Below are 27225 nucleotides of genomic sequence, written 5' to 3'. Positions count from 1 at the left end.
GGAAACCAGCCTGAAATCTCTGTGCACCAGACTCCTATTCTAGGAATTTCTCCGGTGAGCTGATGGTTGCTCCATTGTATTTTTCTATTTCGAAACTGTGCAGAAGGGTGCAGAGGTCCATCAACTATGCCCACTCCGCAAATGTTACACCACATCCGTACTGTGTTGGCCCAGGCTATACAAAAGAACTTACTGCACCAGGGCTCATCGCTGCTGTCACAGTGCAGAGTGGAATTCCACTGTTTTGGAACATCACAAATCAAACAGTTAACCATTAGGTCAAAAGACCTCTGAGGCAATGCAAGTCGATGACTTGCTGGGTGCAATCATCAGAAGTGAGCACACAGTGACCATTCTTTCTGCAGCAGCACATCCAGGTCGTGATAGTAGAGGAGAAATTGCTGTATCACCAGGATGAAGACGTGAGCTATGCAAGGCACATGTGTGAGGTTGCTCTGGCATAGGGCCGCCATCAGGTTTGCACCATTATTGCACACGGCTTTCCCTGGCTCCAGGTTCATTGGAAACAGTCATTGCTCTAACTCAGCTTGAATAGCTGTCCACAACTCTTCAGCTGTGTGACTGTGATCGCCGATGCATAATAATTTAACACTGCCTGATTGCGGTGAGCCCTGGCTGCGCAGAATGGAGGTGGGGAGATTCTCTCTGCACTGTTGGAACGCATGTCTCATTAAGGGAGAGGTTGAAGGCACAAGTGGAGGCCCTAGAGGAGGTGGAGGAGCCAGAAGCAGTGCTAGATACAGGAAGTGTTACATACAAAGATTTGTCCCGCAAGTCTTGGGATTCCAAGACTTGTGGAGCAGCCCTTTAATCGCCTGCCCATACAGCCACCAGAGTCATCCGTTGCCCAGTCAGAGACATGTAACTCCCCTGCCCATATTTGATCGTCCAGGTGTCAGTTTTGGGAAATGCACCCTGGCAGACATATATATTTTCAGGGAATGGGTGATGTTTAGTGTTGAGCGATACCGTCCGATACTTGAAAGTATCAGTATCGGAAAGTATCGGCCGTTACCGGCAAAGTATCGGATCTAATCCGATACCGATACCCGATACCAATACAAGTCAATGGGACTCAAGTATCGGACGGTATCCCTGATGGTTCCCAGGGTCTGAAGGAGAGGAAACTCTCCTTCAGGCCCTGGGATCCATATTAATGTGTAAAAGAAAGAATTAAAATAAAAAATATTGCTATACTCACCTCTCCGACGCAGCCTGGACCTTACCGAGGGAACTGGCAGCGTTCTTTGCTTAAAATGCGTGCGTTTACTGCCTTCCGTGACGTCACGGCTTGTGATTGGTCGCGTGCCGCCCATGTGGCCGCGACGCGACCAATCACAGCAAGCCGTGACCTAATTTTCAGGTCCTGAATGCCTAATTCTAGGCATTCAGGATTTGAAAATTACGTTACGGCTTGTGATTGGTCATGTCGCGGTCACATGGGCGACGCGACCAATCACAAGCCGTGACGTCACGGGAGGCAGGAAACGCGCGCATTTTAAAATTACGTCACGGCTTGTGATTGGTTGCGTGCCGCCCATGTGACCGCGACGCAACCAATCACAGCAAGCCATGACGTAATTTCAGGTCCTGAATGCCTAATTCTGCATTCAGGACCTGAAAATTACGTCACGGCTTGCTGTGATTGGTCGCGTCGCGGCCACATGGGCGGCACGCGACCAATCACAAGCCGTGACGTCACGGAAGGCAGTAAACGCGCGCATTTTAAGCAAAGAACGCTGCCGGTTCCCTCGGTAAGGTCCAGGCTGCGTCGGAGAGGTGAGTATAGCAATATTTTTTATTTTAATTCTTTCTTTTACACATTAATGTTGTTTCGATACCGATACCCAATAGCACAAAAGTATCGGATCTCGGTATCGGAATTCCGATACCCGCAAGTATCGGCCGATACCCGATACTTGCGGTATCGGAATGCTCAACACTAGTGATGTTGTTTACAACATGCTGGTGTGATGCAGGCACAGCTTTCATAGATAAGTAATGGTCACTGGGCAACTAGAACTGGGGGACTGCGACAACCATCAACTTTTGGGAAATGTCTGTATCCACCAGGTGGAAAGGCAGCATTTCCATGGCCAATAGATTGGAGATGGTGAAGGTTAAGCTCTTAGCTTTGGTATGTGTAGGAGGAAATATTCTTTTATGTGACCACAACTGTGGGACCGAGGGCTGTCTGCTGTCCTGTGAAAGGGTGGAATATGGTGAACAGCACAAAGTGCTGGATTGTGATTGAGGTGCAGGTGGAGATGTTATAGTGGATTGAGAAATATGTGTTGGGCTACGTGACACAAAAACAGCAGGCATGTTCACTTCTGTACTGATAAGGCTACGTTCACATTTGCGTTGTTGGGCGCAGCGTCGTCGACACATACCGACGCATGCGTCATGCGCCCCTATTTTTAACATGGGGGGCGCATGGACATGCGCCGGTATGCGTTGTACGGCGTTTTACGATGCATGCATCATATAGATGCACAAGACAGGGCGCAGAGGACGCTACTTGTAGCATTTTCCCTGCTCCGAAAGTCCCGATCTGTAGGATCTTATGACAACGCATGCATCGCAAAATGCTGCGTTGTGTACATGCGTTGTTGGTTGCGTCGCATCGCCGACGCTGCGCCCAACAACGCAAATGTGAACGTAGCCTTACAGGCTCTCTCTCACCCTGATTGTAGGAGTAAGTGGAGTTTCTGCGGCCGGAGACCTGTGTATGAAGTATTGGAATGGTGATGGAGGAGGAAGATACAGCAGATGGGGTTGATGGGATGGCCAGTGGTTGGCGAGGCCCGCTAGTCCGCATTTTAGCTCAGTGAGATTCACAGACTAAGGCAGGCTGATCATGCATGTGCCGAGCCATGCATGTAGTTGTCAAATTATTGCAATTTTTGTCCCTACTGAGTTTTTTTGGCAAATTTGGCAGATAATATAAGTTGGGTCGTCCTTTGCAGTCTCAAAAAAATGCCCAGGCTAGCCAACCCTTACCACCCCTGCGAACTACAGACTTGCAACCAGTGCTGGCCACAGCTAGAGTTGTGGCTCAGAATGCAGTGTTTGTTGTGGTTGCAACACTCTGTGTCTGTGCGCAAAAAGCAATGCAACCTTCTCATTTTACTCCTCAACTTCCTCTGCTGAACTGCTCAGCTGCATACCCCTGGGTTCACACCAAGTGGTTTCTACAACCTCATCATCATTGTCCCTGTTCTCTCACCCTGAGCATCGCTCTCCTCTTTCTGCCATGACACCACAGTACAGTCCGCGTGCACCTCTGGCATGTGAGTTTCATTAGGATCACATCCACCCCTGGTGGTTAATGTCTGGTTGTAAGGGTCTGGATTCTGCTCAGACCATACTTGGTCTGGCCCCGGATCCAGTATGAAAAAATTTTGGGCATGCTTTACTCTGTGAATCTTTGGAGCAAACCTCTGATGCCCATGGAATAGCATGTGTGAGCAGCTCTGCAGCATGGCCCATCTGTGGTTCCCCACAGTCAGTTGGGCATTTGGAAATTTGTGATGAGGGAAACGGGTAATTTGGGTGCCACCTCTGAGGATTGTACTGTGTGTGATGTTAAGGTGGAAGAAGAGGAGGAGAGGCCATTTGATGCAACGCATGCCATCCACTGGAGCACATGCTCTTTCTGGCCCTCATTTACAAAGCATACCGCTGTGCAGATGCCACAGAAAGGGAGTGCAGTAGCCCGTCAAGTAACAGATGTTGTCAGATGTCTTTGAATAGGACAAAATGGTGTTTGTTCAGTTGAGCAGTCATTAACATTAACACCTAATCCACATACATGTCAAACACCAAGCCTATTCCGCCTTCCATCACAACCTCGCATTTTCCCGCTCATGTGGTATGTACTCTTCTCCTCTTTTAACCAACTGTTTCACAACCCTAGACTCAGACTTGTCATTCACCTGTCACTAAATTAATAATCTGTATTTATTGGCTGATGTACTGTGGCTAGACCATAGAATTAGCACAAAAGATTAATATGTTGAAATGTGGACTGGTGGCTGATTGCACAATTAGCACAAAGGATTTAAATACTAAAATGTGGACTGGTGTCAGGACCACAGAATTTGTACTAAAGATTTTGATTATGAAATGAGACCTTGTGCCTGCACCAGAGTTTTAGGCCAAACGATTTGGATTATGAAATGAGGCCTGATGCCTGCAACACATTATTAGCACAAAGGATTGATATTATGAAATGAGGCCTGGTGCCTGCACTGCAGTATTATCCCAAATGATTTTGATTATGAAATGAGGTATGATGCCTGCACCAGAATATAATCCCGAATGATTTTGATTATGATATGAGGTCTGGTGCCTGCATCAGAGTATTATCTCCAATTATTTTTATTATGAAATGAGGTCTGGTACCTGCACCAGACTATTATCCCAAATTATATTTGGATTATGAAATGAGGTGCAGTGCCAGCACCAGAGTATTATCCAAAGGATTTTAATTATGAAATGAGGTCTGGTGGGTGCACCTCATTATTAGGCCAAACGGTTTAGATTATGAAATGAAGCCTGGGGCCTGCAACACATTATTAGCCAAAATGATTTATATTATGAAATGAGGCCTGGTGCCTGTACCAGAGTATTATCCCAAATGATTTTGATTATGAAATGAGGTGTGATACCTGCACCAGAGTATTATTCCAAACGATTTTGATTATGAAATGAGGTCTGGTGCCTGCATTACAGTATTATAAGGACTCCTGGCTGAACCCCTATATTAGGCATAATGATTTTTAAAAGGAAATGTTGCCATGTGATTCCTCACTGCAACACAGTTTTATCACAAACTATTTTGATTAGCAAATAGTGACTCCTGGCTGAACCCCTATTTTAGGCCTAATGATTTTTAAGAGGAAATGTGATCTTCTGATTTCTCACTCCAACAAAATTTTATCACAAACTATAACTATTTGGATTAGCAAATAGGGACTTCTGGCTGTACCCCTATATCAGAGCTAATGATTTTTAAGATGAAATGGGGCCTTCTGATTCCTCACTGCAACAGTTTTTGCCCAAACGATTTTGATTAAGAAATGGAGACTCAACACAGTTTTAGCACAATGTAGTTAGATGCTGGAAGATCAATTTTACACAGGACAGGATTCTATCTAGCTAACTGGCAAGTTCACTTTCAATAGCAGCACTAGCAGGAGTGGCTATTCTGTACTGTGACACTGAGAAAATTGTGTCAGCAAAATAAAATGGCCGCTTTTCATATGGACAGAGACATGTGACTTCAGCAGCCAATCACAGAAGTCCCTGTGTCATGGATGTTGTGGGTGGTTTCTGCTCCCTGATTGGCTGCCAGAATGTACACACATTAAGTTATTAAAGAAAAAAAATTACAATCCGCAGCTCCTCTGACATAGATTCACCTCCCCTCATAAAACACGTCCCCCAACCCCCCATCTCATCATACAGAACCACTATCCTAAAAGTGAAAACAAAAGTATTCGTGGAAACATGATCATTTACTAATCTGTGACCAAATTTTGCTGACTTTGAGGAAAAATGCTTGGGAAAGTGACACAAATCCGAATGTGCTATGATCATGCTGAATTTGAAATTGGCAAACGTTTTCTACACAAGTTTGCTCAGGTCTAGTCAAAAGTTCAAAATATTGCTACCATTTTGCTATTCACTGTATATTGAAAGACAATGCAACAACTATTGAGGTATCAGAAAGGTAATGCCAACAATCAGTTGCCTATGCCTGTCGGTATTATTGACCATCTGTCAATGTTATTGGTCATCTTTACACCTATGTAAAGATGACCAGCAATTATATTGTTGGCATAATGCCACAGTGCCGAGTAAATATGGATGGTGAGGACATGAAAATCTGCAACATCAGATTGCATTTTATTTTGATTTTAGGAGTAAGTCTAACAACATGTTCTAAAAAATACATGATATCAAATCTTTCTAGATAATAGTTACTTTAGAAAAGGTATTTTAAGCAACAGATTGATTGCAATTGTTCAGAATGGATTAAGAAATGTGCCAGTAACATGAGGTCAGTTACCCCTACGGAGCTGTGCATTTGTGTATTTTAGCAGACAGCAATGTCATTTCTTAAACATCCAACAAATAATACAAAAATAGGTTGTAATCATGTTATTATTATTATTTATTTAGTTATATAGCACCATTAATTCCATGGTGCTGTACAGGAGAAGGGGATACATCAAAATACAAATATCACTTACAGTAAACAAAACTAACAAGGACTGACTGGTACAGAGGGAAGAGGACCCTGCCCTTGCGGGCTTACATTCTACAGGATTATGGGGAAGGAGACAGTAGGTCGAGGATTGCAGTAGCTCCAATGGTGTTGAGGTGGCTGTGTGGTCTTTACAGGCTGTAAGCTTCTTTGAAGAGATGGGTTTTCAGGTTTTTTTGAAGGATCCAAAAGTAGTGGATAACCGGATGTGTTGGAGCACTGAATTCCAGAGGATGGGTGATATTCGGTAGAAGCCTTGGAGGCGATTGGGTGAGGAGTGAATAAGTGTGGAGGAGAGGAGGAGGTCTTGGGAGAACCGGAGATTACGTGAGGGAAGATATTGAGAGATTAGTGTGGAAATATACGGAGGAGAAAGATTATGGATGGCTTTGTAGGTCAGTGTTAGTAATTTAAACTGGATACGCTGAGAAATTGGGAGCCAGTGAAGGAATTTGCAAAGAGGGGAAGCAGGAGTGTAGTGAGGAAAGAGATTAATTAGTCAGGCAGCAGAGTTAAGGATGGACTGGAGGGGTGCGAGAGTGTTAAAAGGTAGGCCACAGAGGAGTATGTTGCAGTAGTCGAGGCGGGAGATGATTAGGGCATGCACGAGTATTTTGGTAGAGTGTGGGTTGAGAAAAAGACGGATTCTGGAAATATTTTTGAGCTGGAGGCGACAGGAGGTGGCGAGAGCTTGGACGTGCGGTTTGAAGGACAGGGCAGAGTCAAAGGTTACTCCGAGGCAGCAGATTTTGGGGACAGGGGAAAGTGTGATTTCATTTATTTTGATAGATAGATCAGGTAGGGAAGATATGCGAGATGGAGGAAAGATAATTAGTTCAGATTTGTCCACATTGAGCTTGAGGAAGCGAGAGGAGAAGAAGGAGGATATGGCTGATAGACACTCTGGGATTCTGGAGAGCAGAGAGGTGACATCTGGGCCAGAGAGGTAGATCTGAGTGTCATCGGCTTATAGATGGTACTGGAAGCCATAGGACCTTATGAGTTGTCCCAGGCCGAGTGTATAGATTGAAAAGAGTAAGGGTCCTAGGACAGAGCCTTGAGGGACACCAACAGAGAGGGGGCGAGATGAAGAGGTAGTATGGGAGTGGGAAATGCTAAATGTGCAGTTGGCAAGGTATGAGAATATCCAAGATAGGGCAAGGTCTTTGACCCCAAAGGAAGAGAGGATCTGTAGTAGGAGGCAGTGGTCCACTGTGTCCATCTTATTTTTGAAGTGCGTGGCAAAGTCCTAGGCAATGATTAGGGAAGTCGGAGGGGGCAGTGGTGGGCAGAGGAGGGAGTTAAAAGTGTTGAACAACTGTTTGGGGTTGTGGGATAAGGAAGATACGAGGGTTGTGAAGTAGGCCTGTTTAGCAGAGGTCAGAGCTGATTTGAATGCCAGTGTTGCTTGTTTGAGTGCAGTGAAATCATCTTGCGAATGTGTTTTCTTCCAATGCCGTTCTGCAAATCTTGATACTTGCCGAAGCTTTTTAGTGATGTTATTGTGCCAGGGTTGTCTATTGGTTCGTCGCACTCTGCTATGCATGACAGGGGCAACCGTGTCAATAGCTGATGCAAGAGTGGCATTGTAGAAAGCAGTGGCAGTGTCTGTGTCATGGAGTGAGGATATAGAGGACAGTGGTAGGATAGAGTCAGAGAGTGTGTGGGTGTCTAGGTGTGCGAGGTTCCTGCGTGGGTGCGCATGGTGCTGGACATGGGTGACAGGTGAGGAGGACAGGGATGAGAAAGTGAGTAGATGGTGGTCAGATTGAGGGAGAGGGGAGGTTGTGAAGTTAGCTAGGGAGCATAAACGGGTAAAGACCAGGTCTAATGTGTGTCCGTCTGTGTGGGTGGCTGAGGAGGACTACTGAGTAAGTCCAAAGGATGAAGTAAGGGACAGGAGTTTGGAGGCTGCTGACTGGTGTGTTGTGAATTCTGCTCTTGGGTTCCCTCCGGTGGTTGGTGATAGTAATGCAGTTGTCCCTGGGTTGCAATCCTGGGCAGGTGTCCCTGCTGATTGCAGCTCTGACTGGGATATTTAGGTGTGCAGGATTCTTTAGCCCTTGCCAGTTGTCCATTGTTCTTGGAGGTTTTGCATCTCTTTCTGGTTCCTCCTGTCCTGCTGCCAAATCAGCAAAGATAAGTGTCTGGTTTTTGTTTCTACAGCACACATGCTGTGTGCTTTACAATTCAGTGCTATTCATGGATTTTTCTTGTCCAGCTTAGACTGTGTTTGGATATTTTCAGTCAAGTTGGATTCTCAGGAGAAGCAGATATACATTCCATGTCTTTAGTTAGATGGTGGAATTTTTGTATTATCTGCTGTGGATATTTTTAGGGTTTTAATACTGACCGCTTAGTATTCTGTCCTATCCTTTCCTATTTAGCTAGCGTGGCCTCTTTTGCTAAATCCTGATTTCTGCCTGCGTGTGTCTTTTCTTCTAATACTCACAGTCAATATTTGTGGGGGGCTGCCTATCCTTTGGGGTTCTGCTCTGAGGCAAGATAGAATTCCCATTTCCATCTATAGGATTATTTAGTCCTCCGGCTGTGTCGAGGTGTCTAGGATGTGTTAGGTACACCCCACGGCTACTTCTAGTTGCGGTGTCAGTTTAGGGTTTGCGGTCAGTACAGGTTCCACCTACTCCTGAGAAAGTCCCATGCGGCTCCAAGGTCACCAGATCATAACACTGGTGGGCGTCAATGGGGATATTGAAGTCACCCATGATGATGGTGGGAATGTCAGCAGACAGAAAGTGAAGGAGCCAGGTGGAGAATTGGTCAATAAAGGCAGTGGTCGGGCCCGGAGGTCTGTATATGATGGCCATTTGGAGGTTGTAGGGGGAGTAGATGCGGACAGAGTGGACTTCAAACGAGGGGATTATAAGGGAAGGTGGAGGTGGGATTGGGTTAAAGGTACAGTTAAAAGAAAGGAGAAGGCCCACTCCTCCACCATGTTTGTTGCCAGGGCGAGGAGTGTGGGTGAAGTGGAGGCCACCGTAACATAGTGCAGCATGGGAGGCTGTGTCAGAGGGTGTCAGCCATGTTTCGGTGATGCCCAGAAAGAAAAGATTACGAGAGGTAAAGAGGTCGTGAATCACGTGGAGTTTATTGCAGATGCTGAAGGCCATGTGCTACTAAGATGTATACCATACTGCTCTTGACATGAACGCAAGGGTAATTTTTTTAGGAGTATTGCAATAGTAGGGCAGGACTCACTCTCTTTATTATTCCATTAATTGATCTACAATTATAACTAATATAAACCTTAATTCATATTCATATAATTTATTGTATGGTTTGGAACAAAAATGTAGACATTGGAGGACGATTTTAGAAATGTGCAAATAAAAAGTAAAGTTTTGGCCCATAGCAGGCTATCATATTGTAGTTAAAGAAGGTCTAGAATGAGAAATCTTGAATATGATAAATATCACTGATCCACTTCACCAGGTTTGATAAATCTGCCCCTTTGACATGTGGTCATTTATCTGTTTGTGAATAATATTCTTGTAAAGAGTAACTACACTCTCGGAAATGTCTTTGAAATGTCACAGACACGTACGAAAGGTTTTGATCTAAATGGTTCCAAGGTGCTATTCGCTAAAATGAAGGGGCATGCATGTTTAGCCAAGCTAAAGATGGGTTTATAGACTTTCTATTGAGCCCGTCGTCACTTTCCAAGATGATCAATGCATGTCTATGCTTCCTCTACACCTTCGTTTTCCTTTTCCCCCTATGGATCCTTTCTTTGACACATCAAAAGTTTTCTAAAAGTGCAGTTACTTTTTAATAAACCGTGGACAGTTTTTATGAGTATTTTATAATAATAATTGCTATGCCTGCATATGCTATTAACAGAAAAGAAGCAAATGCTACCTATTAATACATCCCCTGCAATTAGAAATGCTGTAGAATTTTTTAGCCTTTAATGATATAGTCACACAATTCTTCTGATCGTATTATTAGTTCTGCTAATTAAATTTCAAGTTTGACGAACGAATGTCATGCTCGGAGTTCAGCACACTGGTTAATAGCACTCTTTTAAAAATCCTGCAATTTGAGAAAATAAAGCTGACAGAAGTGCAGTGAAAACAGTCAAAAAATGTATCTTTTCTCTCTGATAGGTATAACCCTTTATTAAGTACATATACTGTACTGTGTGTGCATTATTTCTGCTGGTTAAAGACTGGTTTATTTCTAATCACAAGTGGTAGCAAAATGTAAATTGTGGCTGAAATCTCTTAGGTTATGGTCATGCTGTGTCTCTTTCTGCCATTTTTTGAGCAGGTTCGATCCACAAAATGACAAAAAAAGCACTTACAAAATGATCAAAAGAATGGTCCTATTATTCTTTATAGGAAAATAACTTGCTATTCCTGTGTTCAGGCTTTTAAATACTAAAGACTTTCAAAACCAAATGTTTAAAATAAGTGATGTTCAGTCCGAAGCCTAAAAAGACATTTAGAAGATGCATGAGCGTCTTTTTGAGCATTTTTCTTAACAAAATGATAGCGGTTTCTTCATTGTTTATTGGGTTTAAGAAAAACATCTGGAAAATGCAAGTAAAAATTGTACCCAAAATGCTGAAAATATGCTCAAAAAAATCTTATGGTGGAAAAAAAGTCAAAAAGAGCTCAGGAAACTAACAAAAAAGCAAGTGAGTGATGATTCAGATTTACGAAACTCAAGGCAAAAAGAGCAATTCCTGTAACTAACCATGCCCTTAGAGTTGGTAACTGTTTTATATGGGACCAGTTCTGCTTATGTATCTTCTGTATAACTCAAATGTAAACATCAAGGGGCTTTATACTACAGACGACTTCTATGTGGCTCCTGCTCCTACATTAATGGATAATAAACCATACAAGAAAGGCCAACAAGGAAGCGGAGACTTTCAATGATCATGTAAAGAAGACAAGTGGCACATAACATGGTTGGTTATAGGCATGGCAGTCTTAGACACCAATTAATCATCTCTTCTGTGTGCGTGTGTCCCTCCTTCACCTCCATATAAAAATCCATCCATTGGTTCATGAGTGAGTGAATGAGTTAAACAGATTGCAACACAATGCACCTTTAAAACCTAAACTACAGGATCCCTTAACCTTTTAAGCAATGTGTGCAGCTTACATAGTCATACAGTTTAGAAAGTTACAATGTAGAAAAATATATGCTTCTTCCTAATCATGGAAATCTTTAAATTTGACGTCTTTGTAAATTAAACTTGGTCAATTGTTATTTCTATCCAGTGGCCGCCATGACAGTTCTAGCCCAACTTGATATTTTTAGAATTCTCCAAACAAAAGGGATTTAGTTTGTAGGGAACATATGACCTTTCTCCCTCTTACAAAAAAAAATGACAAATGGTACTTACAGTAAGGTCTTTGATATTTAGACAGTGTATGTTCAGGTATAGTACTTTAACTAAGACTTGTGGACGTACTACAAGATCAAAACTTTTCCAAACACTACCAAAGTGATTATGGCAATATTTGTTTTCCATCTGGATGCCGAACTTCAAGAAAGTTCTGCCTTTGCTGCTTATTTACTTAACTCTTCCTATGTTCTGATAGGTGATCAAGCTGACTTTCGAAGAATTTGAACTTGAAAGGGGGTATGACACCCTCACAGTCGGAGATGGAGGGAAGGCTGAAGACCAAAAGTCTGTTCTCTATGTGTAAGTAAATTGGATTAGTTAAAATAAAAAGTGTACTATTCTGTTTTAAAAGATCAGTATTCTAATAAAGTGGCTAGCCAGGATATTAAAGAATCTAACTGCAGGAAATACTATAAACCAGATTTCACCTACTTAAAGGGTTGTCTGACCTTTGACTAATAATATGCAGTCATTCTATGTGACTGAAAACTTGTGAACCCTTGGTTTGTTCGTACTGCGTGCTGTCAGGATTATTCGGTGTGGGCGCAGAAAGCAGGTGCTCAGGTGACCAGAAGTATGTGATATACATACAGGTCCTTCTCAAAAAATTAGCATATAGTGTTAAATTTCATTATTTACCATAATGTAATGATTACAATTAAACTTTCATATATTATAGATTCACTATCCACCAACTGAAATTTGTCAGGTCTTTTATTGTTTTAATACTGATGATTTTGGCCTACAACTCCTGATAACCCAAAAAACCTGTCTCAATAAATTAGCATATTTCACCCGTCCAATCAAATAAAAGTGTTTTTTAATAACAAACCAAAAAACAATCAAATAATAATGTTCAGTTATGCACTCAATACTTGGTCGGGAATCCTTTAGCAGAAATGACTGCTTCAATGCGGCGTGGCATGGAGGCAATCAGCCTGTGACACTGCTGAGATGTTATGGAGGCCCAGGATGCTTCAATAGCGGCCTTAAGCTCATCCAGAGTGTTGGGTCTGGCGTCTCTCAACTTTCTCTTCACAATATCCCACAGATTCTCTATGGAGTTCAGGTCAGGAGAGTTGGCAGGCCAATTGAGCACAGTAATACCATGGTCAGTAAACCATTTACCAGTGGTTTTGGCACTGTGAGCAGGTGCCAGGTCGTGCTGAAAAATGAAATCTTCATCTCCATAAAGCATTTCAGCCGATGGAAGCATGAAGTGCTCCAAAATCTCCTGATAGCTAGCTGCATTGACCCTGCCCTTGATGAAACACAGTGGACCAACACCAGCAGCTGACATGGCACCCCACACCATCACTGACTGTGGGTACTTGACACTGGACTTCAGGCATTTTGGCATGTCCTTCTCTCCAGTCTTCCTCCAGACTCTGGCACCTTGATTTCCGAATGACATGCAAAATTTGCTTTCATCAGAAAAAAGTACTTGGGACCACTTAGCAACAGTCCAGTGCCGCTGTTTATGGTTCAAAAGTGGCTTTACCTGGGGAATGCGGCACCTGTAGCCCATTTCCTGCACACGCCTGTGCACGGTGGCTCTGGATGTTTCCACACCAGACTCAGTCCACTGCTTCCTCAGGTTCCCCAAGGTCTGGAATCGGTCCTTCTCCACAATCTTCCTCAGGGTCCGGTCACCTCTTCTCGTTGTACAGCGTTTTCTGCCACATTGTTTCCTTCCAACAGACTTACCATTGAGGTGCCTTGATACAGCACTCTGGGAACAGCCTATTTGTTGAGAAATTTCTTTTTGGGTCTTACCCTCTTGCTTGAGGGTGTCAATGATGGCCTTCTTGACATCTGTCAGGTCGCTAGTCTTACCCATGATGGGGGTTTTGAGTAATGAACCAGGCAGGGAGTTTTTAAAAGCCTCAGGTATCTTTTGCATGTGTTTAGAGTTAATTAGTTGATTCAGAAGATTAGGGTAATAGGTCGTTTAGAGGACCTTTTCTTGATATGCTAATTTATTGAGACAGGTTTTTTGGGTTATCAGGAGTTGTATGCCAAAATCATCAGTATTAAAACAATAAAAGACCTGACAAATTTCAGTTGGTGGATAATGAATCTATAATATATGAAAGTTTAATTGTAATCATTACATTATGGGAAATAATGAAATTTAACACTATATGCTAATTTTTTGAGAAGGACCTGTACTTCCAGCCACATTCCAACTAGACGTGTCTGGCCTCACTTAATACACTTGAACGCACTCATCTAGTCGGCACATGACTGCATGTATGCAAGTCACATATTTGTGGTCAAAAGATCACTGCTGCCGGCGCCGGAGAAGCCTCACAGTGCATAGTGCGTGGACTGTGATGATTCACAAGTTGGCAGTCAGTCAGGCTACTGACCGCAGATTAGTAGCCTAAAGCGGACAGCCCGTTTAAATTCCAGTCCACTTCAGCTCACCTGCCCCAGCGTCTCTATTGATGCCTATTGGCTGTTGTTCACCTGGTTAAAGCGAACACATGACCACTGCAGAAAGTTAATGACCTAAACAGTGATACTTGTATGTACGGCACTTGAGCACTACAGCAGACAGTGAACAGAGAGTATCTGAGACTGTCAGATTGGCAGGAGAATTAATAGATGAATATTGGGTTTTCATTTTTCAGAATTTCCTGCTGTTAGAATAAAAAAAGTCCTGGAAACCCCTTTTATAAAGAGCAAAAAACTTCAATCGGGTTGTTTTCTGTGTTTGATGTCTCTTCCAATAGACTGACAGGAGCAAGCGTTCCGGATCTGATAGTGAGCTCCAACCACCAGATGTGGCTTCTCTTCAGGACTGACTCTTCAGGGAGTAACCTGGGTTTTAAAGCTTCTTATGAAGGTAAGCGAGATTATCCATAAGTGTAATGTGTACACAGATGTTTCACCATATGTAACATCCACTCTATTCAGCATCTAGACTAGACTCATATAAGAATATTTATTCCAGTGCACATCGCTCTAATTTTCCATTCTTAGCTGGCCCACTATGTCACTAAGAGTCATAATAGATCTTTCTCATGAAGTCTGATTTTCTGCAGCTATTCTTCTATATAAAAAGTGCTCTGACCCCTAAAGATGTAAAAGGAAAAATCCATATTACTTGGCACATCATAAATCTGCAGTTTGCTGTAACTTATGATATATAATATTGATATAGGATTTATTTTTAAGATTTTCCTTTTTGTTTTACAGGCACAGGTAGCATGATTGTATTACGTCATATAAGTTATAATATGTAATTATATATGTGGATTGGCTACTTTTTTAGGGATAAATGAACTTTTTAGGTGTTTGTGTTGTACCTCGGACCTTGGTCAAGTAAACCCTATAGTCAAATGCTGCATAGATTTTAGTTTAAGTTCAGTGAATGGTAGGTGAAGAAGCGCCTATAAGGGCAGGTGCAGATGACCGTATATTGTCTGTTGTGAGAAATGAACTTTTTAGATGTTTGTCTTGTACCTCAGACCACGGTCAAGTAAACCCCATAGTCAAATGCGACATCCATTTTAGATTAAGTTCAGTGAATGGTAGGTGAAGAAGCGCCTATAAGGCTACGTGCAGATGACCGTATATTGTCTCTTGTCAGAGAATCGGGCCAATTATGTAAATCACACTCTGACCAGACTATGATGAGAGTGCAATTACAGTGTGATCCTATTCTCTCAGACAAGGAGAACATGAAGGAAACAATGTCTCAATCTTCTCCATTGTATCAGTCAGAAGAAATTGGACTGCACTCAGATATTATCCAATGTTTTCCACGCACTCATTGACTTGCATGGCCGAGTGCGATCTAAATATTGGCTCAAACTTGAGTATGCAGCAATTTTTTTCCTGGACTGGCTCTGTCCAAGAGCCCCAAGGACAAACATTGGTCCAAGTGCGATCTGATTTGTTGTTGGATCGTACTGAAAATATACTAATCTGCACGGGCCCTAATGCTTTTTCATTTGAGGAATAAACAACATTCTGCTGATCCTCGACACTAGAGATGAAAAAAATCCCAAATGTATATTTCGAGTTTAAAACTAATAGTAGTAATAGATGTGAATTTAGAGATAAATTAAACATTAAATTGCAGCATTGAAGGGATCACTATATTGCCTTAAAGGGTTTGTCTGATCCAAATCAAACTCTGTGTGACTGCAGACTTGTGACTTTGCCCAGTGCATGCATTGTGTGTTGCGGGGTTTCACCGATTCCGAGCCGCGACCGGAGGGTATGTATCCGTTATACATAGTCCCGGTTTGTTTCTTCTATGATACTGATACAGACATCTCTAAACAACTTATTATACTGTATATAAAAACTGGATGATAGGACAAGGAGAGGACAAATCATTATGCCGCTCAGTAGTATTTTTGCACATGGTATCACTATGGAGGTCACTAATTCATGAGTCACGTCAATAGGTACAGACCAAACAATGGGGCTTGTTTTTCATGTATCTGTTTTTGGTTTGTCTCTTGTACAGTATCATGTATTTAACAACCCATAATGAAGTCACCAATGCCAAACCGGGAACATGATACCTTGTAAATGCTTCCAGGAACAGTGGAATGGTTCAATTCAAGGACTTCATGTGTAGAGAACAGAGTATCATAAAAGCTCTATGTGATAGATGAATAAACTGGTAACTGTGGTTATATAACACTTGTGTCATTATAAGGACAAGTATAACAAGGTTTTCCTGCTGAAAAATTGAATTGGCGTCAAGCAGTCAGCTTGATAAAACTGGCAATATTCCGAAAAGAAGGAGGCTTAAGACGAATGCAGTAACAAAATATTTATCAAAAATTACAACGAAGTTATAATAACTAAATGGTTGTTACTAAAACTTTTTTAGAAATGTTTTACGTCCATTGTGTTCAGCTCAATGCAAAGTGCCTTGTTGGTACCCCTTCCCACTGCACCAGGGGCACAGGCCCAATTCATACCATCTATACCACTGCTGTAGCATGCTGTGGAAGAAAACCACAAAAAGTGAGTCATATTTTACAAACAATTTGTACAGCCCCCCTAAAAGTTGTTTTTTCTGTTCTATAACATCTAACACTGCAGACGTTGGAAGATAAGGGAGGCATGCAGAATATATGACCCTATGGCTCTGGCAAGATGTGAAACAAATACAATGTGTCCTATCGGTATGCTCATCTCATGCTACTGTCTGCTAGAGAACAAATTTCAATCGGCGAAATAAAGCTAGAAACAAATTGTTTTACATTTATTCCCTGTATAAAATGAAAACCAGAGAAAGCAGCAGTCTATAAGGAATTACTAAGAGGATGACATCTTCATGGAGCGTGCGCCTAACCGAGATGGACAAGGCTCATAAAGTAAAAGTAACAGCAATGCTTACAGTAAAAAAAATAACACTATCTCCTGTAAAAGGAAAGATAAACTGTAGACTGAACTTTAAAGGCAGGTAGAAAATATTATATTTGTCCGTCAGTGACTTTATTAGTCTCTGGAAATTCACCATTGCCCTAGGATAGTATCTCAATTTATTTAGGATCCTTCATTCCAATCAGGATTAATTCTGCTCTGCCCTCCGCTCCTTTTGATTCCTTTTAAATGTGAAAGGCAGCCCTAATTAATCCAGCCTCGGTGACTGTCTGAGCGCCTCGCGTTTATTTTATTATTTTTTGTAGTTTGAGTTACTAATCTCCTGTAACCAGATTGCAGGGAGGGGACGAGCCACTGGCATTTTCTAGGCTTAGAACTTAATTCCTCAGATGTTCTTTTAATCTTGGATATAAAACAAATATAAAAGGCGTAGATAATTAATGACTGCCTCTTCCTTCCCAGTGCACGGTACAAGGAAAGCATATTCTAGATTGTAAACTAGAAAGAGCAGGTGTCTTAACCCCAAAGAGAAAGAGAATCCCCATTACTTGAAGGAGTACATTACATCTTATAAGACATAATTCTGATAATGACCTATTTATTAGATTTATCTCTTAAAAAAAGCATAAAAGTATACAAAACTTCAACAAAAACAGTGTCTGTAAATGCAGCCAAAAACTTTACAGCGGAATATGTGACGATTTGGGGAGTACTTAGATCAGTATCTACCTAGTCATCCTGGAACTGGAGCAAAATCTGAGAAGGGTTTTTTTGTCAGAGTTTTTTCTTGTATGCAAAAAAACTTTTTAAGTTTCATCAGTGTTTAGTCATTATTTCATTTTTACCATCAGAGTTTGCTCATAGTTTTATCTGTTTTCCTGGATGAGAAAAAATGAAAAACTGATGGAGATTTCTCAAGATTCTCCAATCAAACAGTTTGTGATGGCATCCAAGTGCTGTCCGATTTTTTCACAGATCCATAAACTTCATTGCCAAGTGAGATGCAAGACTTGGTTTATTACAGGACAAGTCTCTGTACTTTTGTGCAGGCAATTCAGTCTGAGGAAAAAAATCAGACATGTGAACTGCCCCATAGACTATCACAGGTACCCATGCTTTTCGAGCAAATCTAGTTTGGCAAAAATTGATGTGTGAAAGAGTCCACATCAGATGAACACATCTGTAGATCAAGACCCAAATCCACAGAATGTTATAAGATTTCACACAAGATAAGATAACAAGATTGGGGCCTCTATTTGTGGAGAATTTGGGGATTTTAGGGGGCAGTTTGTATCTTCAGAGAGGAAGCGTTCTAGAACTCTAGTGCCACCTAGGAAGTAGCAATCCTAAAAGTCAATATCAACTTAACTTATGACTTAACAAGCCTTGCCATATGACTTAGGATAAAAGCCAAACCAAAATCTCAATTTGCAGATAAGGTGTTTTGGCGTGTTACCTCTCATCAGTGCAAAATATGAGATTTGATTTAGCTAAGTGGGAAATGTGAATCCCTGGTGAAATGCTCCTAAATATGAACATAAATGACCTTTTCTTATTAAGGAATATTCTTGTTTCAGGTTCACATCAAAATACATTTTTTAACACAGTTTTAGTAGTATCTTATGTAGATGTTTAATCTATAATGATTGCTTTCTTTCGTTCATGCATTTATTTTTACTATTATAATTTTGATTGATGGAAATATTTATATGATAGATAGATAGATAGATAGATAGATAGATAGATAGATAGATAGATAGATAGATAGACAGATATGGGCAGCACGGTGGCTCAGTGGTTAGCATTGCAGCGCTGGGGTCCTGGGTTCAAATCCCACCAAGGACAACATCTGCAAGGAGTTTGTATGTTCTCCCCGTGTTTGCGTGGGTTTCCTCTGGGTTCTCTGGTTTCCTCCCACATTCCAAAGACATACTGATAGGGAATTTAGATTGTGAGCTCCATCGGGGACAGCGATAATAATATGTGCAAACTGTAAAGCGGTGTGGAATATGTTAGCGCTATATAAAAATAAAGATTATTATTATTATAGATCTGGGATAGATAGATAGATAGATAGATAGATAGATAGATAGATAGATAGATAGATATGGGATAGATAGATAGATAGATAGATAGATAGATAGATAGATAGATAGATAGATATGGGATAGATAGATAGATATGGGATAGATAGATAGATAGATAGATAGATAGATAGATAGATAGATAGATAGATATGGGATAGATAGATAGATAGATAGATAGATAGATAGATAGATAGATAGATATGGGATAGATAGATAGATAGATAGATAGATAGATAGATAGATAGATAGATAGATAGATACAACCCCTGGCCAAAATTATGGAATCACTGGCCTTGGTGGATGTTCATTCAGTTGTTTAATTTTGTAGAGAAAAAACAGATCATAGACATGGCACAAAACTAAAGTCATTTCAAATGGCGGCAACTTTCTGGCTTTAAGAAACACTAAAAGAAATAAAGAACAAAAAATGTGGCAGTCAGTAATGGTTACTTTTTGTAACCAAGCATAGGGTAAAAATTATGGAGTCACTCAATTATGGGGGAAAAAATTATGGAATCACCCTGTAAATTTTAATTCCCAAAACTAACACCTGCATCAAATTAGATCAGCTCGTTACTCTGCATCTAAAAAGGAGTGATCACACCTTGGGGAGCTGTTGCACCAAGTGGACTGACATGAATCATGGCTCCAACACGAGAGATGTCAATTGAAACAAAGGAGAGGATTATCAAACTCTTAAAAGAGGGTAAATCATCACGCAATGTTACAAAAGATGTTGGTTGTTCACAGTCAGCTGTGTCTAAAATCTGGACCAAATACAAACAACATGGGAAGATTGTTAAAGACAAACATACTGGTAGGCCAAGGAAGACATCAAAGCGTCAAGACCAAAAACTTAAAGCAATAGATCTCCAAAACAGGAAATGCACAACAAAACAAATGAGGAATGAATGGGTGGAAACTGGAGTCAACATCTGTGACCGAATTGTAATAAACTGCCTAAAGGAAATGGGATTTACATACAGAAAAGCTGAACGAAAGCCATCATTAACACCTAAACAGAAAAGAACAAGGGTACAATGGGCTAAGGAAAAGCAATCGTGGACTGTGGATGACTGGATGAAAGTCATATTCAGTGATGAATCACGAATCTGCATTGGGCAAGGTGATGATGCTGGAACTTTTGTTTGGTGCCGTTCCAATGATATTTATAAAGATGACTGCCTGAAGTGAACATGCAAATTTCCACAGTCATTGATGATATGGGGCTGCAGGTCAGGTAAAGGCACTGGGGAGATGGCTGTCATTACATCTTCAATAAATGCACAACTTTATGTTGATATTTTGGACACTTTTCTTATCCAATCAATTGAAAGGATGTTTGGGGATGATGAAATCATTTTTCAAGATGATAATGCACCCTGCCATAGAGCAAAAACTGAAAACATTCCTTGAAAAAAGACACATAAGGTCAACGTCATGGCCTGCAAATAGTCCGGATCTCAATCCAATTGAAAATCTTTGGTGGAAGTTGGAGAAAATGGTCCATGACAAGGCTCCAACCTGCAAAGCTGATCGGGCAACAGCAATCAGAGAAAGTTAGAGCCAGATTGATGAAGAGTCCTGTGTGACACTCATTAAGTCCATGCCTCAGAGACTGCAAGCTGTTATAAAAGCCAGAGGTGGTGCAACAAAATACTAGTGATGTTTTGGGGTGTTTTTTTGTTTGTTTGTTTTTCATGATTCCATAATTGTTTCCTCAGAATTCAGTGATTCCATAATTTTTTCCCCTATGCTTGGTTAAGAAAGTAACCATTACTGAGTACCACATTTTTTGTTCTTGATTTCTTTTAGTGTTTCTTAAAGCCAGAAAGTTGCCATGTGAAATGACTTTAGTTTTGTGCCATGTCTGTGATCTGCTTTTTTTTTTCTACAAAATTAAACAACTGAATGAACATCCTCCAAGGCCGGTGATTCCATAATTTTTGCCAGGGGTTTTAGATAGATATGGGATAAATAGATAGATAGATAGATAGATAGATAGAGGTAAGCGACTGCACATACTTAGATTTTGATAGGACCACTTAGACATTCCTTGCATACTGACTTCTTTCTCCTACTTGGCATCATAACTAGTCACTATAATACCAGCTGATTACCCATGTAGCACCCACCCAGGTCCACTTGCTATAGGTGCACCACCTCCAGATTTGTTTTCTAAGTGCCTGACCCGCCTAATGGATGTTTGCTGAATATTTAAAGGGCATTTCTGTCTAATGTGTTCTCCCAACTCTTCTCCTCCCCACATTTCCAATCTTTCCCTGCTGATGGCTGATGCTGAACTGTGCGAACAGAACAGTTTAATGGAGTGCAAGCTAAAGGACAGGGTGGAAATAATCTGTATACAGCTTGGTAAATTAGCAGATTGGGAGGAGGGGAAGTTTCATGTTAACCTATTTAATGGTAAAAAGGTAAATACAGTAGTTTCGGATTGTAATTAATGGCATACAGACAGTAAAGCAGTCTTACAAAGGAGCCTAGTACACAGCATGACAATTTAGAAATGAGCCTTTGTAATGTTTTTTCCCCAAAAGTATTACAATAATAATTGATCCAGCCTGAAATGCAATGTCTTTATAGTAGAGAACTATGCAGTGCACTCGGCACATTTTGATCAAAGTGATTGAGGCATTTACATCTGACTCCCTGTGGCCTCTCTGAGTTACACAAAAAAATAACTTCATCTGGCGCCATCTACAGGTCAACACTTTAAATTACAACAGTGAATAGCAGTCAAGTAATACAGTGTAATCTGATAATAAAATAATATTGTATATAATGTGATAAAGTATTATAATTTAAGCAGAAATGTGGAAGCAGAACATGCAATTTCAATTATCTCACAATACGGTTTTGCACTTATACACTTTCAACATTATAATAATAATCGTTTTTACTAATGACATTGGTAGTATCTTTATTTTTCACTTTAATTGAAAGTAAAATGTATTACCTCCTTTAGACTATCAAAAAGAATAATTATAGATACAATGTATTCGAAAAAGCAACATATTTCCTAGATTCCCATTATCAGGGTATGCGGCAGCTCAGTGAGCATGCTAACTGACTAGGCATTGCAAAAATATAACACCCCTATAGTGATGATATTGTGCCTGCATTGGTGAGCTCCTTACCATTTTTGCTTTTTTCTGCAGCCACCTTTTGATCAGTGGGTGGAAGCTTGCTATAAAAGAAGGTAGAACAAAAAAAGTCTAGCTTTGATAACAGTTTGTTTGATCCATGTTTAGAGATGTGTCAAAAGCACTTGCCTGAGTTTCTCTGATATTTTCCTCGCTATCTATATATATATATATATATATATATATATATATATATATATATATATATATATATATATATATATTGTTGTGGCCAAAAATATTGAGATTGACACAACTTTTGGTTCTCATATAGATTGCTGCTCGAGGTTATATAGTGGCAATTAACTCTAGATGGTTAAGAGTGATTAGATGAAGTGCACAAAAATTACAGTCATTCCTTGTCAGTAAACTGAAGGGGTGTTCTCAAGTGGTCTCTTGAGCTTCTCAGAGTTCTAAAATCTCTTTCACTTCCTGGTTTCTGGCAGGGTGGGCTCTCCTCCTTGAGTGACAGTGAATTGTAGCCTTGGTAGAACTGTAAAACTAGGCACAAGTTCTGCTTTAACACATTTAGCCATCAGTGTTTTTTTCTGAAGTCTACCCTGTTATTAAAGTAGTTATATGTACAGCTTATATTTACACATTTAGATGGCAGCAGCGCATATGAACAAGCACACAGCTGGGGACAGTAAGAGTAGTGATTATGAGAAGCCAGTGCTGCAAGCTGGTGATTTTGCAGGATTGTAAAAGCAGCTTGTCAGGAGCTGAAAAGGAGAGAGATGGGGTGAACAGCTCATTGCTGCGTAGAAATCAATGGCCTGGAAAGAGATGGCTTGGACATTAGGAATTAACCCATCAGCTGGAATGTATCTACTGTACACTGTCCCAATCTCAGCCAAGCTTCTGGTGACCAAGCTCCTTCTAAACAAGCTGCACACTACGTAAAATAAAATGTATCACAGTTGGAGAATAAAAGCAGATAGAAAAAACAAATCAATTTGTAACTTGCTGATTTTCATGCCTTCTAACCAAATAATGCAGTTTAGTAATTTGAGAATACCCATTTAACTTATTTTCAGAAATGACCTGCTTACATAATTTCAGTGATCTCCTCGTTAGCTCAAGAGAAAGTTTTAAGGATATCATTTTGTCATGCTGATTGAATTACAAGAGCACCATATTAAAAGAGGATTCATCTACGGGATCGATTCAACACCAATGCAGAGCTTGCTCAAGAAAGGCTGGAGGCAGGTGCACGCACAATGAGACAAAGGCTTTTGGAGGCTGGCGTAATGTCAAGAAAGGCAGCAAAAGAAACACTTTCCTCCTATAAAAACATCAAGGTCAGGCTGACATTCTGCAGGAAGTACAGGGAGGGATTGAACTACAGAGGATTGGTGTAAATTTATTTTTTCTGATGAAATCACATTCAGACTGTTTGGGACATCTGGAAGAATGATTGGGAAAAATAAGTGAGCGCTACCAAGAGTCCTGCGCCATGCCAAAAGTATTGTATTTTGAGACAACTCCTCTCTGGTGTTGCTTTTCATTCAAAGAGTAGGTGTATTCACAATTTTGCCTAAGAACATGCTATCAATAAAAATTGGGATCTAAATATCCTCCAAGAGTATCTACTCCCAAAAGTGTTAACTAATTGGCTCAGTGAGCAAAACAGTGAAATTTTAGGTCCATGTCCAGAAAACTGCCCAGTTCTCTATTCCATTGAGAACCTGTCATCGTTTCAAAAAACAGGCAGACAAATAAAAATCCAGGAGTTGTGATTAACTCCAAGCACTGATTAGACAAGAATGGATTGCTATCAGTCAGGATTTGGCCCAGGAGCTGATATCCAGCATGCAAAGGGGAATTGTAGGAGTCTTTAAAAAGAAGAGTCAACACTGTAAATTTTGAGTCTTTGCATAAACTTAATGCATTTGTCAATAAAAGAGTAAAAAATGCTTAGAATTATACTATCTATAATTCTAATGTTTAGAGTTATATTAGCAGTAACCATAGATTGAAAAATGGTGAAACAGCAAACTTTGTGAAAACAAAATTTGCATCCGTCTCAAAACTTTTGGCCAAGACAGTACTGTCCCTTGTACTGTTACACTATGTTTTCTACATTATAGCAGCTAGGGACTGTTATGTTTTTATAGTTTTTCAAAACTAATGTGTATGTCAACAGTATGTTGTTTCCTTACACAGCTATCTGATTGTAGAAGAAACATAAATGAAAATCATGAGAAATTAGCCTTAAAGCCATTCTCCAGGTATATGATAAAGATGATCTATGCTTAGGATAGCTGCAAGGATCTTCAGTGGTAGCCGCATGTATACAATGAATAGAGCTGCATTATTCAGCTTTGCTTCATGAGTAACGGCTGCTGTCAGGTAATGTAGATCAGCTCCTGATCTCCGGAGTAGTTCTGCAGTACTCGGCAGTGGCCACTACACATTAAATGAAGCTTGTCAGTTCAGCTCCATTCAAGGTTTATATCGGGTCACCAATGGATCTAATAACAGATGATGAATGCTAGTGCAGGGTGTAAAACCGTAGGACCCCCACCAATCTGATATTATGGACCTAGCCAAGGGATAACTCATCAGTATCATATGCAAGGAGAATCATTTTAATAATACTCTTTTTTAATGCTGTTAATAGGTACTCTAATGACATAAACTACATAAATCCTCTCAGTATCCCATATGAAATAATTTTCACTGTTGCAGCATGGTTACAACATTGTAGCAGCTGTTGCCTCCTACTGTTACATCATTTTCTAAAAGCAGTTGTCATGTTTCTGGAGGCCCATTATTTCCTTACTCAAATGTCACTAGGTAGAGGTGCATAAATGCTAAGCATATCTATGATATCAACTAATTAGATGCTTAAAATATTCTGTTCACCATTAGGTACTTTAATTCATACTCTCTCAGTAGCTTTCTTGTACAGTATTAATTTTCTGTTGGTAAGCTTAACCGGTTAGCAGATGGAAGAAATGGATCATGTGATCCAAATCTATATATATAAGAGGCATCGTGATTACTCGCTAATCCCGCCCCCTGCACAGTAGCTCCGCCCCCCACACATCACCACACATAATCCTGCCCCCCCAACCCAATTACCACACACAATCCCGCCCCCACCACATTACCACACACAATCCGCACCACATCACCACAAACAATCCCGCCCCCCACAAATCCCGCCCCCCCACCACATCACCACACATAATCCCACCCTCCACAACATCACCACACATAATCCTGCCCCCCACCACATCACCACACATAATCCCGCCCCCAACACATCACCACACATAATCCCACCCCATCACATTACCACAGATAATCCCGCCCCCCCACCACCTTACCACACATAATCCTGCCCCCCACCACATTACCACATAATCCTGCCCCCAACACATCACCACAGATAATCCCACCCCCCCACCACATTACCACACATAATCCTGCCCCCACCACATTACCACACATAATCCCGCCCCCCCACCACATTACCACACATAATCCCGCCCCCCACCACATTACCACACATAATCCAGCCCCCACCACATTACCACACATAATCCCACCCCCCAACACATCAGCACACATAATCCCACCCCCACCACATATAATCCCACCCCCCACCACATTACCACACAAAATCCCACCCCCCACCACATTACCACATAATCCCGCCCCCACCACATTACCACACATAATCCCGCCCCCCACCACTTTACCACACATAATCCCGCCCCCCACCACATTACCACACATAATCCCACCCCCAACACATCACCACACATAATCCTACCCCCAACACATCACCACACATAATCCCGCCCCCCCACCTCATCACCACACATAATCCCACCCCCACCACATTACAACACATAATCCTGCCCCACAACACATCACCACACATAATCCCACCCCCAACACATCACCACACATAATCCTGCCCCCCAACACATCACCACACATAATCCCGCCCCCCACCTCATCACCACACATAATCCCACCCCCACCACATCACCACACATAATCCCACCCCCCACCCCATCACCACACATAATCCCGCCCCCCACCCCATCACCACACATAATCCCGCCCCCCACCCCATCACCACACATAATCCCACCCCCCCACCCCATCACCACACATAATCCCACCCCCCCACCCCATCACCACACATAATCCCACCCCCCCACCCCATCACCACACATAATCCCACCCCCCCACCCCATCACCACACATAATCCCGCCCCCCACCACATCACCACACATAATCCCTCCCCCACCATATCACCACACATAATCCCGCCCCCACCACATTACTACACATAATCCCGCCCCCACCACATTACCACACATAATCCAGCCCCCTACCACATTACCACACATAATCCCACCCCCAACACATCACCACACATAATCCCGCCCCCCCCATTAGCACACATAATCCCGCCCCCCACCACATCACCACATATAATCCTGCCCCCAACACATCACCACACATAATCCGGCTCCCCCACCCCATTACCACACATAATCCCGCCCCCCACCACATCACCACACATAATCCTGCCCCCAACACATCACCACACTATTGTTATTAACTTCATTTTAAGTTAATTTACCACCTGCGTAAGCGCTATTGAATGTTGTCATTATTTACTTTAGTTTAATCACCAGCAGCGTTAATTAGATAGCAATGAGCGTGCCGAGCGTTAGCTGGCTGGAAACATCTAGTATAATATATAAATATTGGACATAGACATCTTTATTAACCAACGTATCTTATTAATTCTAGGGCCATTTAGAGAGTCAATGTAAAATTATGTAATGATCGGAAATAAATATTAACATTATCTCTTGGAATTAGAACAACATTGCGTACTGCCTAAAATGCTTTACCGGTCAAGCCAATTTTAAAAGTTTGTATACAGTTGTTTGCAATACAGATAATGCAGG

The 27225-nt window shown here is 41.3% G+C and overlaps 1 protein-coding gene across 2 annotated transcripts in view; it reads left to right on the top strand.

Moving 5' to 3' along the window:
• CSMD2 (CUB and Sushi multiple domains 2) overlaps nucleotides 1–27225 on the top strand; it is a 1405803-nt gene that overhangs the window by 980361 nt on the left and 398217 nt on the right. Inside the window, exons 11-12 of one of the 2 annotated variants that reach the window (XM_077296070.1) lie at nucleotides 11872–11975; nucleotides 14414–14526. The exons of the other annotated variant lie outside the window; for it this stretch is intronic. Coding sequence (XP_077152185.1) covers nucleotides 11872–11975; nucleotides 14414–14526 — 217 coding nt within the window. The remainder of the gene's footprint in view (nucleotides 1–11871; nucleotides 11976–14413; nucleotides 14527–27225) is intronic. 2 annotated transcript variants of the gene reach the window in all.

The sequence above is a fragment of the Ranitomeya variabilis genome, chromosome 3 (genome assembly GCF_051348905.1).
Source record: "Ranitomeya variabilis isolate aRanVar5 chromosome 3, aRanVar5.hap1, whole genome shotgun sequence".
NCBI lineage: Eukaryota > Metazoa > Chordata > Amphibia > Anura > Dendrobatidae > Ranitomeya > Ranitomeya variabilis.
Note: the sequence above shows the minus strand (reverse complement) of the source record. Positions and strands in the feature narration are given on the sequence as shown.